The 16,207-nt window shown below is 43.0% G+C and overlaps 1 protein-coding gene across 1 annotated transcript in view; it reads right to left on the bottom strand.

Annotated features, from left to right (window-relative positions):
- The window catches only part of cep120 (centrosomal protein 120), a 32,117-nt gene extending 16,252 nt beyond the window's left edge, over positions 1-15,865 (bottom strand). Inside the window, exons 1-16 of the mRNA XM_034091669.2 lie at positions 15,606-15,865; positions 13,445-13,601; positions 12,444-12,558; positions 12,213-12,357; positions 11,344-11,483; positions 10,236-10,433; positions 9,732-9,956; positions 8,843-9,068; positions 6,954-7,125; positions 6,121-6,270; positions 4,280-4,462; positions 4,105-4,201; positions 3,105-3,266; positions 2,304-2,393; positions 2,031-2,123; positions 596-757 (exon numbers count right to left, since the gene is read on the bottom strand). Of these exons, the coding sequence (XP_033947560.1) occupies positions 596-757; positions 2,031-2,123; positions 2,304-2,393; positions 3,105-3,266; positions 4,105-4,201; positions 4,280-4,462; positions 6,121-6,270; positions 6,954-7,125; positions 8,843-9,068; positions 9,732-9,956; positions 10,236-10,433; positions 11,344-11,483; positions 12,213-12,357; positions 12,444-12,558; positions 13,445-13,601; positions 15,606-15,651 (2,361 nt within the window). The 5' untranslated portion in view covers positions 15,652-15,865. The remainder of the gene's footprint in view (positions 1-595; positions 758-2,030; positions 2,124-2,303; positions 2,394-3,104; positions 3,267-4,104; positions 4,202-4,279; positions 4,463-6,120; positions 6,271-6,953; positions 7,126-8,842; positions 9,069-9,731; positions 9,957-10,235; positions 10,434-11,343; positions 11,484-12,212; positions 12,358-12,443; positions 12,559-13,444; positions 13,602-15,605) is intronic.
- Positions 15,866-16,207: the final 342 nt, after the last annotated feature.

Below are 16,207 nucleotides of genomic sequence, written 5' to 3' on the forward strand. Positions count from 1 at the left end.
CAGCTGTTTCCAACTGGAACAACCTCCAGTCACATCCAGAAAGCAACCTTTAATCTTCTCCTTTCAATTGACTCACAACTTTTTTTTCTTTGTTGTTTTTGTCTTTAGTTGCTTGTTAAGTCTCTTCAAACATTGGGATTAGTACCATGTAAATACCATGGGTTTTTAATATTAATATCATTACTCTAGATATTGTGCATATGACAAATAAAGCCCTGAATTTGTATGGTGTTGTTTTTGAGGTAAACTCCCTCTTCGTACACGCTGGAGTACTGTTCCCAACCCAGTTCTCGCTCCGTGCTTTTTTGGTTTGTAACTATTTCACTGTTTAGGAACCAGTTGCTTTTCCACCGCCCAGAGCCCGACTGGTGCTACTTCGTGACCTCACTGCTTATGTTGCTTATTTTCTCAGCAAGGCCGCTACCAACAACAAGAATGGGTGCTCATGTCGCTTTTAATTGTACGAAGCCCGATGAAATAGCAAAACGACTTCCCCAGCTGTATCCTCTTCTCCAGGGTGCAGTGGTTCATTGTTAACCACAGTGGTTGAGCAGTATTTGCCGACTGACACTCTGCTCGTCCACTCTGTCCCCACCTGCTGCAGCAGCCGGGCCCGGTCCTCCTCCATCAGGCGGACTTTGTCCCTCTCCAGCGCCGCCCGGTGGTCACAGTCCTGCTGCAGCCTCCTGCTGCTCTCCTGCAGCTCCCTCTGGGTCAGATCGTGTTCGGCACGCAGCTCCCTCTGCAGCCTCTGGGTCTGAACACACACACACACACAGTCACACACACACACACACACACACACACCACTGTGGTGCATTACTAGCTAAAGGCAAGTAATAGGTTGATAATAGCAAGTATCCCATTGATATATTTATTGGATTTATGGGATAGTTATGGTATCAATTCAAGATTTGGTTCACTAACAAGACATAGTAACCCCCAGTTTCCACTGGGTCCGTCTGCGCCATAACCCACCGGACGCGTCCCAGAAGCGTCTCAGAACCGTAGCGTCTGAACAGTTTTTTAACGACTTTCACAAGATGTTAAACTACTGAATGGCTCTGTACTGTACCTACAAGTATTAATTAACTTTAAAACATGAATATGTAGTTGTTACCTTCCACTCCACAAACTGCAGCGACTAAAAACCAGGCCTTGTCCTTTCTGATGTTGTCCTTGTAGTAAGCATTGGTTACATCATATAAAATAGTGTGTTTCTCCACTTCCATGATGAAAACCTCGTCGTCCATTGTGCGTATCGTAGTGGAGGTGTTGTGATGAAGGAGGGGGGTTTGCTAAATTAGTATATGTGGGGGATGGGCCTGGCCCGGATGCTCACCTTTCCACTTCCTGCGAGGGGGGGCTGCCTGCCCGACCTTACGGCTGTGCCGCGGCAAAAATAGGATTCATCCTAATTTTAGAGAAGCGCTGCGCCGAGCCGCTTCTGGGACGCTTCTGGCACGCTTCTGGACGCGTCTGAGCCGTAACGCGGCGCGTGTGGTGGAATAGCACCCATTGACTAGAGTGGCCGCGATCCTTACGACCGCCGCGGCGCAGCGGTAATGCGCCGCAGCCGTAATGCGCCGCAGCCGCAGTGCGCCGCAGACGAACCCGGTGGAAAATGGGGGTAATTCAGGAGCAATTAGGAATTCTAAAAGAAGAAAGTTCACCAGTACTGCTGGTTAAGGTCATCAATATAATAATATTCAGCTTTTCTTTGTCTAACGTGACATTGTGACAGTAAATAAAAAGATTGTGTCACTATTTTAACCAAACAATTAATACATTTATCTATAAAAAAGTTTGCGGATGAAATTATTAATATGACAATAATAATAATTGCAGCCATATATCTAATAAAAAGATGTAGCAGGTGAGAGTGAGAAAATCTTTGTTCCTGAAACTTTCAGTCTCTTTACACAGGGGACACATGTTGATGTAGAAGAGACATGAAAACGTGGATTTTGAATAATAGGGAACCTTTAAATACATTTTTGAAAAAGCTGTGTGGTCAAAGTGAGTCTGACCTCCAGCTCGGCCTCAGCCAGCTGCTTCTCTCTTTTCTCCAGATCAGACAGAGTCTTCTGAAGCTGCTCCTCCAGCACGTTGTACTCCACTTCCTGCAGGCAGAGGGACATTTAGGGAGAAGGCCAGAGGGAAACATGGGCAGTCATTATTACATTAGGATTTAAGTGTCCCATGAGTCTGTGTGAATATAAGTACTTGCAGTATATACAGTAATGTGCAAGCAGGGTGTGTGTGTGTGTGTGTGTGTGTGTGTGTGTGTGCGCGCGCTTCACCTTCTTCTTGACCAGAGCTTCTCTTTCTCGGTCTCTCCTCCTCCACTCCTCTGCCAGAGCCTGCATGTGGCTCAGCTCCTTCTTCCTCAACTGAAACCAACGCAACAGGGTACTTATATCACACTGTTCAAATACTCTGCTAAAAGAAGTCCTGCCATCAAAACCTTACTAAAGGTTGATGAAAGTATGATCAGCCTTTTGACTTAATAAAGTAGAACAAGTACTGTATATACGTTTTTATGCGGTGCTCAAATTAAAGGGGCCCCGTTATGCTCTGTGGGGTTTCCCTTTCCTGTAGAGTGTTAAAAAGGTTTTGTAAATGGTGTCTGCAAGTCAGAGTAGAGGCTCAAATTACAAATATGAACCTGAAAATGAGCATCATTTGTCCTCTTTAACTACGGTATACACCGTTAGGTCCCCCGAAACACATCATGTTCAGCCTTCATCATATGCTTTGTGGTTTTCCTGTGATAACCATGTGTGTCTAAAAAGGTCAACCTTTCATGAGTTTCTCAGAAAACAGCCCTGTTTCCATCTTTGTGACGTTGCTTTTAACAGCTGATCCAAGAGTCTTTTTCAATTCTTTACTTGGCTCAGAAAGTAGGTGGTTGTAGTGGAGTTAGATGTAACATCATAACCTAATAAGTAGCATCAAATGAAACTAGACTCAAGGTAAGTCTATTTACTTAGCACTTGCTCGCAACATCTCTGTGTTTACCTGATGTTATTTTTATATTGTATCTAATAATTGTACTCTTTTATATCCGGCCTTTTCACGGTTCCTTTCGGTCTTGCGTGTACCTGATCATCGAACAGATCCTCCTGCTCCTCCTTCCACAGCTCCAGCTCCAGGGCCGTGCGGTACTCCAGGGTGTCTCTGGGGGCCAGGGGGCCCAGCGGGGGGACAGTGTGGTTTGGAGCAGCAGGGTGGGAGGGCGGCTGTTTGGGGACTGCAGGTTGGTCCTGGTGACAGAGGAGGATTTAGAACAGGTCAAATACCATCACAGAAAGGGCGACTACAGTCAGAGGTGACTTTATGAAGTACACCTGTTGCCGTAATCCAATACAAGAACTCATTCTCACTCATCCATTATTTCTAACTTTACAAAAGTGAAAATGTCCACGTTTGAAATGACAGTGTGAGAGATGAATGTAGCTATTCGTTAAAGTTCATCTCAACATTATTAGGTTAGATCCATTAACACTCGAGTAGATTACTGTACTTACCCCTGTACTTACCCCTGTAAATACCCCAAACTCTGCTGCAAGGTTACATAACTCAGGCTCACTATTTTAGAATTGCTTTAATGTGATTTTATTTTTGTTTTATCTCACGTGTTATATCATTGTTTAGTTCATTTTGTTATTTTCTGTTGGTGTATTTCTAATGGTGTTCTGTTTTATGTGAAAGAACTTTGTAACTAAGAGAAAAACAATAACAACCATCTTGAGTGAAGGTGTTTTGAGCCTCTTTCAGTTTTTGCGCATGCTTCGTCAAGTGGATGAAGATGTTTCTTAATTTGCATTTGTTTTGGCACATTTGGGTTTTTATTTATATTTGCATCATTTTTTTAACGGCAGCGCGTTTCTCATAAGGTACGTGTTTTGTGCCGTTGTGTAATGCGTCGTGGCCACCATACATCATTTACAACTTGTTTTTTATGTCTGGAATTAGTTTGCTTTGTTGCATTTGTGGAAGTCGTTTTACATTTACAGATTACACATTCACAAAGTGGTTGTTGATTTGTTCACACAAATAATATTGAGATAAATCTACCTCCACAACACACATCGTTCCCACCTGTGAAGAGTCGGACACGATGACCTCTCTGGCTTTAACCGGTCCCAGGTCCTCCAGTGTTGCCACGTAGCTCAACTCTGCCACCTTCTCCCCGGGGCTGAAAGAAAGAAAAAGTTGTTTAACATTAGTTGCCGTGCTCCAAGTGATCAGTGTGTCAGTCCGTGCTGCTTCCTACCGCTGTACCGCGACCACAGGGATGCGGTCCTGGTGAGTCTGTCTCCAGCTCTGCTCTCCGGAAGACGCCCGCAGTCTGCTCCTCTCCGAGCTCAGCAGGTGGGACAGCTGGATGGAGGCTCGTCCTATCAGCTGGTCCCTGCTGGTGGAGTCTCTGTGCCAAACCTCCACCACCAGAGGAACCCTACAACACACGATGAGTTCAGATAACTTGCACTGAAATGCTTCCACAGCAGCTCCATTTTTAACATTCAGAGACAAAACTCAGTCTTACAGCGCCATCTGCTGGACCAACGTGATTTTGCAGACAAAAAGATAATATTTTTGAGGCTTTAGTCAATTTTCTTTTTAAATATTAGTTTTTCTCTTTCAGTCTTCAAATGAAGCCGCTTATTAAATAAATGACACGTTTTGTTGTAAGCCAATAAGATGTTAAGTTAATGATTGTGCCGTGCCTGCTGATCCCAGAACAAGTTGCTAAAACACTGGTATCCAAAATAACAATTTAAATAATCATTTTGTATCAATACTTAGAAGGTAAGTGATTTGAAAAAGACATGTGTTACATTCAATGCCGAAAGCGGAGCAGCTCCCTACACAATGTTAACATGTAATGTAATAAAGACAAGAAAACTGAGAATCCAACACATAAGAAATTCATTCGTGCAATAATAAAAATATAGTGGAAAATATGTTTGAAAATAGAATCAAATGTAATAGCGGAACAATTATGTTATTTGTAGTGTTATTTTTTTACTTAGTTTACTTTTTGGCATGTGTATATTGTAACGACCCTGTATAGGGTGCCGAGTGTGTCACTCAAGCGTCCCCCGTCTCTCTGCCAATCACAGAGCTGCACAGTGATGCTGGTCGAGGTGCGGGCCTGTGGTTGGGGGAGCAGAGGGGGGAGGGCGAGGAAGTTGTGACGTAGACACTATGGGTGTGAGTTGGGGTGTAGTGTTCAGTGTGAGGATAAACCTACAACCTGTTCATGTAACCTCTGTCCGTGTGTGAACAAAGGAGTGGATAAACCCTCCATAACTTGAAGCCTGTTTCCGACTCCCTTTGTAGAACGTTACATTACAATACGTAAATGTCGACCTGTTTACATTTCTGGCATAATGTACATTTGCTTTTAGCACCTTCACCTTTTTATTTGCACTCGTTCCTACTTTGCATCTGCTGCAAAACCATTTCCCTCAGGTAAATACAGCTTTATATTATTGAACTGCTGAGCAGATTTAAAGAAATCAGATAAAAGACAAATCTGATAGAAAAAACTGAGTAAAAATAAAGTTGTCATTGTTGTTTGGATCTAAAAGCAGAAGTCTAATCTTTATCAGTCCTCACCCTATCAACAGGTCAGCACTTTGCATCCATATACTGTATTTTTTACACAATTTAAAGGTGGGGTAGGTCATTTTGGAGAAACCAGCTGGAGTGCGCTAGAATTTGAAAATACACAGCAGAGATCTGCCACTTCCTCACAGAGCCCCTCCTCCAACACACACGAACGCGCACATGACCAATGAGGGCACGAGATGAGTTTGTGCCCAGATGGAAGGCTGACAGGCAGGTAGGCCATCCAGTTACTTTAGCCGGGCCGACTCAGATGATTGGTCGTGCTTTTTACAGCGCTACGGCTTCCACAGATGACATTTTTTTATGTATTTATTGTCAAAGCACTTTAGATATTCATTGCTATCGGGATGTTAAGAGCATTCCATGGAATATAACAAAAAGTTAAAAAAAAAAAGTCGAGCCGGTTTCTCAAACTTACCTACCCCGCCTTTAAGCATTAAGAATGGAAAGGATAATATCGTTTTTGTACGATTCTGGTACCTGAGGAAGGTGTCCTGCAGTTGTTGTGGCAGAGCGGCAAAGTCGAAGGCGCAGTAAGACTGAGGCAGAGACGCCTCCATGTTCCTCTGCAGCTCCACAGGAGGGTTGGTCATGATGGGAGCAGCACTGCCGAAGAACTGATATGAGTACCTGCAACACAACATAAAAACACCAATGCACATTTTAAAGAACATGTAGATGTTTTTAACTTATGAAGTGGATATATCTACATTTCATGGCCCACAAGAATTGTCCAACTCAAAAACTTCTTAATGCAGCTGAATATTCAGTTAAACCAAAAGGTCCAACAGGCGCGTTCACACTTTTCCCACTTAGTTCCGATATAGTTCCGAAATGTTGCGTTCACACCAAAAACATCCGGAACTAACATGAGAACCTTTTTCTGATTGGCTGGGCGGATTGCAAACTACGTAAAGCCGCCATTTTATTATCCTTGCATTAGCATTATTAGCATTAGCCCAGCGCACAAACGCAGAGAGACTAACTTATGGCTGCACAAAAGAAAACATGGGAGCGGTGGAGAAGAGGAGGTGTCGGCGTTCTGACGATTAAAGAGTTCTCATGAACCTTCGTGGGAAAAGTACTGCGGTGTGAAAGCGCCTAATGTCATTCAAAAAGGCACAAATATAATCCAAAGAAAGCAATTATTTCCAAAACAAAGAAAAACGTCCAAAAAGGAATCAATGTCGGGGAAATACCAACATACTAAAGAGCATCAGCGTATGTGAGCCAGACATTCCCTTTACACGTGACCTGCTATCATACCCAACAGGTTCTCTGGAGACAGCTGAGATTAGGATGAAGTCTTTCACCTGAGTGTGACAGCGATGGGGTGCGTGAGGCTCAGGTGTCCCAGGCTGCGGAGGTCCAGAGAGAAGCAGTAGTGATGGGCGGAGGGGGGGATGGACACTTTGGGAGCAGAGACGCTGACGGATGAAGCTCCACCTTCTGCGGTAGCTCCAGCTTGAACCTCCAAATCTGCCGCTGGACACATGAACACATTCAATGTTACTTGTTGGGGAAAGGGACGGGTTTGGGCTCCAGAGTGTTGCAGGAAGGAGTCCTAAAACCCGGAAATAGTTTGCATTTTAGGTCTTCAGCTTCCCTCGTTTTTAAGTCAACAGTATTTTGAACTTGTTTTAAGTTAAATTCCTGAAATAAAGAAATAAAATAGGGAATTATTTACCCCACTGGGGAATGTCCGAAGCTTCCATGCTTCATATAAACAGCAGAAGCTAACAAGTGACTAAATGAGACTGTTAATCAACTGATAAGCCGCCTTCAGCCAAGTGGTGGTGATGTGTTATTGTGTGAACGTTAGCTTTGTTAGTTGTGTCCATATGTGGAGATTATCCTGCCGAATACAAGACGACATCAAGGTGTGTTTGCCACAGAGCTTACTTCTGCAATATTTCGTATTCCACCAATAAATAAAAACATCGTTTTTTGCCAAGGCACTTGTGATGCTAACATCGTGGTGCGGGTCTGCCAACAAAAATACCTCATCACTGCACCACAATGAATATTGGGACTGTTGGTTATTTAGTGTGTGTGTGAGTGTGAGTGTGAGTGTGAGTGTGAGTGTGAGTGTGAGTGTGAGTGTGTGTGTGTGTGTGTGTGTGTGTGTGTGTGTGTGTGTGTGTGTGTGTGTGTGTGTGTGTGTGTGTGTGTGTGTGTGTGTGTGTCACTGAGTAACTCATTAGACCTGCACCTTAATCATTCGTTTGTCACAGAGAGGGGAAATGTAAGGCATCAAGAAATGGCTTTTTTTGGACTGGTATTGCAATTGATATATGATTCACAATATTAATAATAATGACTATTTTTTTATATATAGGTATGGCCCTACAATATATTATTCAAATATAGCATGATAGGTCCACTTTAAGAGGATTTGACCAGATAAAGATATTTTATTTAGTACAATATGATTTTTAGGATCTTTTTTTTGTTTAGTTTTTATTATCTTTGCAGAACCACAATCCTTATTTCAAAATCATATTTCCATATATTTTCCTGTAAGGTTAAGATTAAGATAAACTTTTATTAATCCTTGAGGAAGAATTCAGTATTTTCACTCGTGTTATTTTACAATTACACACCACCGGGAATCAGTTGAGGGTTCTGTGCCTTGCCCAAGGACACCTCAGCAGTGCCCAGGAGGCGAACTGGCACCTCTCCAGCTGCAAGAACACACCGTATTTTTGCTTCCATCGGGACTTGAACCGACGACCCTTCGGTTCCCCGACCATTCCCTAGACTGAGCTACTGCCGCCCCCCCAAATATTGCCCCTCCTGCTATTTGAATATCGCCCTAACCCATATTACGATCATGATTTCATTTAGATGCATCGTGAACCCGATACACAATTGTTTATTTTTGCTTCATGTAGGCTATGTATATTATTTTGACTTTATACAATGAATAGAAAGTATGCCGTTATTATTTGTATTTCTGCTTCCTCTTGCTCTATTGTGATTGTTGCATGTGGTATTTATGTCTGGCAGATAAGAGTTCCTTTGCCAACATGACACTGTAGCTGTTGTGCATGACAACGAAGCCGTTGAATCTTGAAACTCACGACCTCTGGCTCTCTCACAGGGATAACGCTTGTCAGACAGACCTGCATTGTGGCTGTGATCGTCGTCGCTACAAAATTATTCTTTGATGTGACTTCTTCGGTGGTATTTACAGCCTTACCTTCCAGCTGTCCCGCCTGCTCTTCGCCTCGTTGAAGCTCCTCCAGAAGACTCTCTGCTTCGCTCTCTGTATGAGAGGACGGCGGAGGAAGAGAAGGAGGACGAGGAGGAGGAGGGGGGTTGTGGACCGGAGAGGAGCTTCGAGGTCTCCTTGGTGCAGCAGGAGGAAGAGAGGGAGGAGGGACGGAGTGGGTCGGAGGTCCACTTCCTTCTTTATTCCCTAAAGACTGGAGGACAGAGAGAAGTGATATGATGAAGAGTAAAGCCTTCTGCCCTGACGAATATGAAAAGATTCTCACTTTAAAGACTCTTAACTAATGTGTTGGAAGGCTAGCCAAGTGTTTCTTAACAAGGTATTTTGTGTCTGCAATAAAAGACTCCTGTAGGGTTTAAAAGTGAAACAAAGGAGGGTCTGATCGTTGAGTAGAATGCAACAATCAGATTAAAAAAAAAGTTCATCATCTGTTCAACCCGATTACACAGTTACTTTGTGTTGTGTTGCACCAAAGGGAAAACGATGACTATATAGGTTACTCTGCATCAAGTACTTGTAATGTAACTATACAGTAAATGACTGTTGAGGGACATGGAGACAAATTCACCACAGATGAGGTACAGACTCTTCTTCACGCGTTCACACACTTCGCCAAAGCTACTGTCACATGACTTCTCCTCACCATCACTAAGCTAAAGGGGGTTAATGTTCAGGGTGCTGTCGTTTAGTCGTTCTGAGATCTCTTAAAGTGTTCCTGGTCACTTCCTGGTTTAGGACTCATCCCTTCACCACTCTATTGGGACATGTCAAACTACATGACCGTATTAATTCACTTTTTCTCATTTAAAACACTTGGAACACCTGCTGCGAGTCCACATGGCCCGAGTTAGTGTACCTGTGGCGTGACATCCTCCCTCCTCAGGGTGACAGCCACGCCCACAGTGGGCTGCAGGTCGGGGGGCAGAGCCGGCAGCGCCTGTTTGGTGCGCTTAGGAGGCTGGAGGATGAACGCTCCCTCCACCGTCGCTGCCTTGTTCTGCAGATCCACAGACACAGCCGCGAGAGCCGAGAGAGACACGTCTGTGCTGCCCAGGGAGTGGGTCCCACAGCACAGGTACACCTGAGGGGACGGGAACTTAGGATGAGACATGGCCGGGAACAGAAGGGAGATCACCGTCTCCTACGCTGCATCGACAGCCAAGGGCCCGGGACCCTGACTCTTTAATAGATTCTTGTATAGGGGCCCTATTCTGCTTTCTGGGGTTGTCCCCTGCCTGCAGTGTGTTAAAGGTTTAACATGTCAACTTGTCACAGAGTAGAAGCACACAATACAAATATGAACATGGACATGAGCATAATATCTCCTCTGTAGAACTCTGATATGTTGGAACTTATTCACCTGCAAAGAGGGTTGCTGAGACAGGAAGGTCTGCAGGGTCTGTTTGCTGCTGCGGATGCGCACAGAGGCGCGCTCCGGCTCGAAGTCAGGGCTCAGCAGGTTGTGGAAGGGCTCGCTGGTGATGTCGTTCCCCAGTAAAGAGTAGTAGAAGAAGAACCCCGATCCCTCTGCGGACAGCTTCAGAGTGCTGGGGATCAACTGTGGGAACAACAAGAAAGCACATGCAGCGTGTCTGTTGGCTCACACTATGGGGTAAAGGGTGCAGGGATGAGTCCTACACGCCAGGAATGGGTTCGCTGTTTGCAACGTCTGGTTCCTTCGTGTTTGGGTAAGATGCCTGGAAAAAGATCTGAGGTTCACACTAGCTTAAGAGATGTTCACGTTTAGTTCTAAGACATAAAACACATCACTAACGTCCCCACTGGTGAAGGTCCGAAGTGCTTTGCTTCCTGACTAAAGAGGTGTGATTTGGAGTCTGTGTCTTCAGAGGCTTCCATGACACAACGGAGGACAGACCGTGGTGAAAAGTTAAAACAATAATGTGTAAACAACATGTACCACCCGAGATGTTCTTTCCTTTTCAAAATATCACCAATCTGTGAATTCCAACACATTATATAAAAGAAGGTTGTTGTTAGGGATAGGTGAGGATTAGGTCCGATTGGTTGGCAGGCTGGCTCTGTTGTGATTGGTCCAACGCTTAGAGATGTACCTCCCCTTAGTATTTCATGCACAATGTGTTGGAGCGCTAGCCAATAGCAAGTGCTACATCGTGTTACATGATGTCACTATATTACTGAAGTAAACAAAGGAGTCCAATGGAGGTGTCTCGGCAAGGGGGGAGTGTGTGGGAGAGAAACGCAGGGAACGTGCACAGAAACCTACAGAACACACTGCAGGGGAGACAGACCAGCAGCCACCTGTCAGATTACTTTATTCTTATACGTGAAAAGAGAAGTTCGAGTGAAAACAATCAAGAAAGAGTGCTTCCCTATTTTTCTGTAAGTACATTATCTGGATGCGTTGCCCCGCGGGAACTTAACCTCATTGTGCCTAAACTAACAACAGTATAACAGCTCCGAGGTCAGGGATCAAGTGCTGTCCTCACCTGTTCTAGTTTGGTAGCAAAAGCCACGGTGACGGACAGGACGAACATGTCACCGCAGTGATCTGCAGGTCCCACCTGATGGTAGCCCTGGTCTTGGATCAGTGTGGCCTCCAGCTTGTCTGCAGTTACTGCAGGAGAACCTACCGGAGCAGAGCCGCACATGATTTACAAGGAAGGACGAGGAAAACTAGAATGACAGCCTCAAGGCTGCATGTCTCCACCAACCGATCAAATTACACTTTCATCCATGCCTGTACGATATCCTAAGTTCATTATTTTATGGTGTAAAATGGTCTTAATTAGCATATCTCCAATCATGTAAATGTGTGTCGCAAGGTCACAGTGCCCATGAACCATGGGGGCGTTAAAGAGAGAGCACCAAGGTGCAGCATTAACAGCACATTCACCACAAAGACTGTTTCCAAAGGGAAACATTGTTAGCTTCAAAAGGAAAGAGTTTCCCACATTGGGATCAATACACTATACATCTATCTACCTTACTATCAGTTAGTTTGAAAGGTTTTAGTAGTACTGAAGTACATTGCCGACAGTTCCAAACGGCCCAAAACACTTCCTTTAGGAGCAAAAGCACTGCAGTTTCAAAAACGATGCTGAGTTAGTCTGTTTCATTATTGTAAGTGTTTTGTCAGTTTATTTGAAATGACTACGTTAGCTAGCTGACTGACTGACTGACAGACAGACAGGCAGACAGGCAGACAGACAGGCAGACAGACAGACAGACAGACAGACAGACAGACAGACAGACAGGCAGACAGACAGACAGACAGACAGGCAGGCAGACAGACACACAGACAGGCAGAGACAGACAGACAGAGAGACAGAGTGCTGTATGTAACAGAACAGCTGACCTTGTCGGGGCGGGGCTTTCTTGGCTTTGAACCTATCAGGAGAGGGATCGGAGGGCTTGGTGTCGCTCTCCAGCGCCATGCTGAGGAAGAGGGCGGGTCTCTGTTTGGTGTATTTGCTGCTCAGCAACGGATACCAGCGAGGGTCCTGAGAGAACAACACGTTTACTTTATTTTCACTTTGATCACTGAGAGTCCCAACATGTCCCAAAGAGAGAAGGAGCAGAGGTTCACCTGTTTGACCTCCTGCACAGAGCGGAGGTCCAGCACGATGTAGCCCACGCTCTCTTTCTTCTTACTGACAGAGTCGATGGCGAAACACTGGAGCTTGATGGGAGTTCTCTGCAGTCTGCGGGACAGAAGAGGCTTCATCACACCGTTTGGGGTTTATGCATCTTTACAATATCACTCCAGAGAGGGAGAGAGAAGGTTAGCAGGCTTACAATCATTTCAAAACATGAAAACGTCCTTTTATTTTGTGTCTTTTTTGCTAACTGATAGTATTTATTTGTGATCAGCTGTTTATCATTGTTCTACTAACTAGGACTTTGTTTTGAATGGTGACTATTATTATTAATTGTATGGGGATTATTAGAATCTACAGTGAAATGATTATTTCCGTGTAGGACTTGTAGCATCGAGCAACAGTGATTTGATTTCACCATAAATGAACAGCAGGGAATCGAAGTTGGTACAATCAGTAGATGAATCAATTAATCAAACAAGACATTATTTTGCATGTTTTTGATAACCGATTGATCATTTAGGTTATTTTCCAAACTAATGTAACAAGAATGTTCTCCTTTAGCTCGTCTTAAAACAGCTGGAGGAGTGTGATATACATTGGTGTACAGAGCAATCAATTAACAAAGTAACGGGGAAATGCAGACTCATTGATTATGAAAGTAATCTTTGAGTCGATAACCTTTCGTCACCCTCAATCTGAAAAACCTTTAAAGTCTGCTGACGTCGACTTTAGTGGAATGATTTGATCAGCTTAGTAAAACAAACATGACATTACAGTACATGTCGTTTAACTGACACTTTTATCCAAACCACCTTAAATACACTTCCATACCACACGGAAGCAATCTGAAGCAACTTGCCCAATGCCACTTCCTCATGCTGACCCTAGATCATTGCTAGACGGTGAAGCCGCCCTGAGCCACAGCCACCCAATTGAAAAGAGGGTGGGAGAAATGGTTGTTGTGATGTAATGTAAAGTCGCATGAGACCTGTGCTGGTGCAGCGTCCTGCGGTCCAGCTCCCAGGCGAGCTCCGTGCTGAAGTGCGGCTGCTCGCTGTGCTCGGCCGGGTCTGTGGCCAGCTGCTCGCCATCGAAGCTCGCCTGCACCACCAGACTGAGATGGGGACTCTTCGGGAATTGGCGACCTGAGTAGGAAAATACATATTAACTTTTTTGTGTAGTTTATACATACTCTACTGTGTCTCCTGTACACTGCTAACATACTATTAGATACATTACGGTTAAGGTTTTAATGGTTTTGCACAATTTCACAATACACAAACATAACAGGTAATAAATGACGAGTGCAGGAAGAGGCAAAGAACCCATTGGGCTTATTTAAAGCCTCTACCTGAATAATAATTAAAAAAAAAAAATTAATTTAAAAAAATAATAATAATAATAATTTTCAGATAGTCTCTGTTCATGTTCAACAGGGGCAAGAAGAAGCTTTAAAAAACTGTTCTGGTCCTACCCCCTATATGTTCGAGGGGGTAGGACCAGAACAGTTTTTTAAAGCTTTTTCTTGCCCCTGTTGAACATGAACAGAGACTATCTGAAAATGATTATTATTATTTTTTGGTTTGTTATTATTTTTTTATTTTTTTGGTACTTTGTTATAATTATTAATCTGAGTGAAAAAAAGAGAAAATATATATATATATTATTGTTATATTTTTTTGTTTCTGACATGTTCAATACATTGACTAAACTAATGATAACAAAATCACAATTATATATAAAACAAAAGATCAATATATCAACAATTGCTTAAATTCAATACAAAAATGGCAAACTTTAAAGACAACATATACTATACTAAAAATGTTAACAAAATAACACTATATAAACCAGGCATCATATAGTGGTCAAATAATGTTTGAAGATATGTTTTGAAGCAATGCAGCGAGGAACAGCTCTGGTTGGAGTTCCAGATCTTTCCCTAAAACGGATGGTAATTTGAGATGAGACACTTAGGGGATTTGATGAGTGGCGTGTTGTATACAAATGTTGACATTTTCTGAAGTCAGTATTGAAGTGCAGAGGGATGATCCCTTTTCCTGAGTATATTTAAACACAAATTTGATAAACGTTGATGTCATAAACTGTACAAATCTGAGGACTGTTAAATAAAGGAGCAGAGGAGATATGGGACTTTGTGGCAATCCTTACGAAGCGTTTCTGGAGGGACACCATTTTATGGAGAGAATTTGGGAGAGATCTTCCCCATACTACTACTACTACTATGAAAGGAATGCATGCATTTGACAAAATAATAAGAAGACAGTTTGACGTGACAAAATGAGCCACTCTCCTTATTATACTAGTTGATTTATGAATTGTAGTCAACATTCTCTCTCCAACTCAAATTATCATTAACAATAACTCTCAGGAATTAGTTACTTGAGACTTGAGGCATATCAACAGACTGAATTTACATTTTAGATGAGTCCTTGATGATATTTTGCCACTAAAAACAATAAAGTTGGATTAGTTTATGTATTATGACCAGTCATGACTCGGTCTCATAAAGGTTCCGGTGATGGCTCGCAGCATCATCTGGTAAGCAGACACTTTGGCACAGCATTTGTATAATATCATTTTTCTACTTTTGAAAGCCTATTTGACGAATAGATGCGTAAAAAGATCTAAAGAAAAAAAGTATATACTCAAGTCGATCTATTCTAAATTATTGTTGCTTCTCTTTCCCTACTGGGATATTTGCAATACAATGTTTAAGACTCCAACTAACTAGCAATTTATTCAACTAATCGTTTGGTCTAACATGTCAGAAAAAAGTAAAACAATGTCCCTCCTAGTATCTCAAACTCCAAGGTGATGTATTTCAACGTTCTGTTTTGTAGGCACGAAACCATAAGACACTTACTTTAAAATCATATATAAGTGATTGGATTTTAGGCTGTTTTTTCCTTTTACTGTAATAAATGGTCCGAATGTGGTGCTTTGGCAGAAATTACAGTCTCTAGCTTTTACCGAAACAGCAGAGACAATGCTTAAGGTTGGACATGCTACATATTGTATTATTATTAATAGTAAGCTCGTTGTATACAGTAACACACATTTACTATTGTCCCACACTGGTAATTGATATTGTAAATTGGTACTTAAGAAGATAACTGTGTTCTTACCTTCAAGGATGGACACAACGATAAGAAGTTGGTCTGTCTTCGACATGATGACATTTGTACAACTTTCACGGGACGCAGTTATCCGAACTCCTCTTTACACTGTCGCTTATGTCAGAAAACAACTTGTGGGCATGACATTTAAACACAGCAGACATTACATTTGTTTATTTGGACGCAGTGTCAGTTGAAGGCTGCAAACAGCCGCTCTGTTGTCAAGCTTTGGCGCCACCCATTTTGTTTTAAAAGCGGAAGTGATGAAGGAGACGGTTGCCTGTTCGGCGCCCCTGCTGGTCGGTTATGGCCATAGACTGTATAAAGGTTATGGCTAGAAAGGATCCGTGTTGTGTAAAACAACGAGAGAGAGTTTGCAAGTCACGTGGCTGAATGTTTACGTTTGGCAGGCAGCCTTTCAGTTGCGATCGTTAACATCAATGGGCCACAGCAAATGATGGTGAGAAGCTAAACTATTAATTATGTCAATTACAGGGAGTGAGATTGTTAAAATAGGATGTTAGCGGTCTTGCTGTTGAAGAATGACAACACTGTATATCACCAACACTATGGTTTATTTTGTATTCACAGACAGGTCCCGAGATAGCTCC

This window comes from Pseudochaenichthys georgianus, chromosome 9 (assembly GCF_902827115.2).
Source record: "Pseudochaenichthys georgianus chromosome 9, fPseGeo1.2, whole genome shotgun sequence".
In the NCBI taxonomy this organism is placed as follows: Eukaryota; Metazoa; Chordata; class Actinopteri; order Perciformes; family Channichthyidae; genus Pseudochaenichthys; species Pseudochaenichthys georgianus.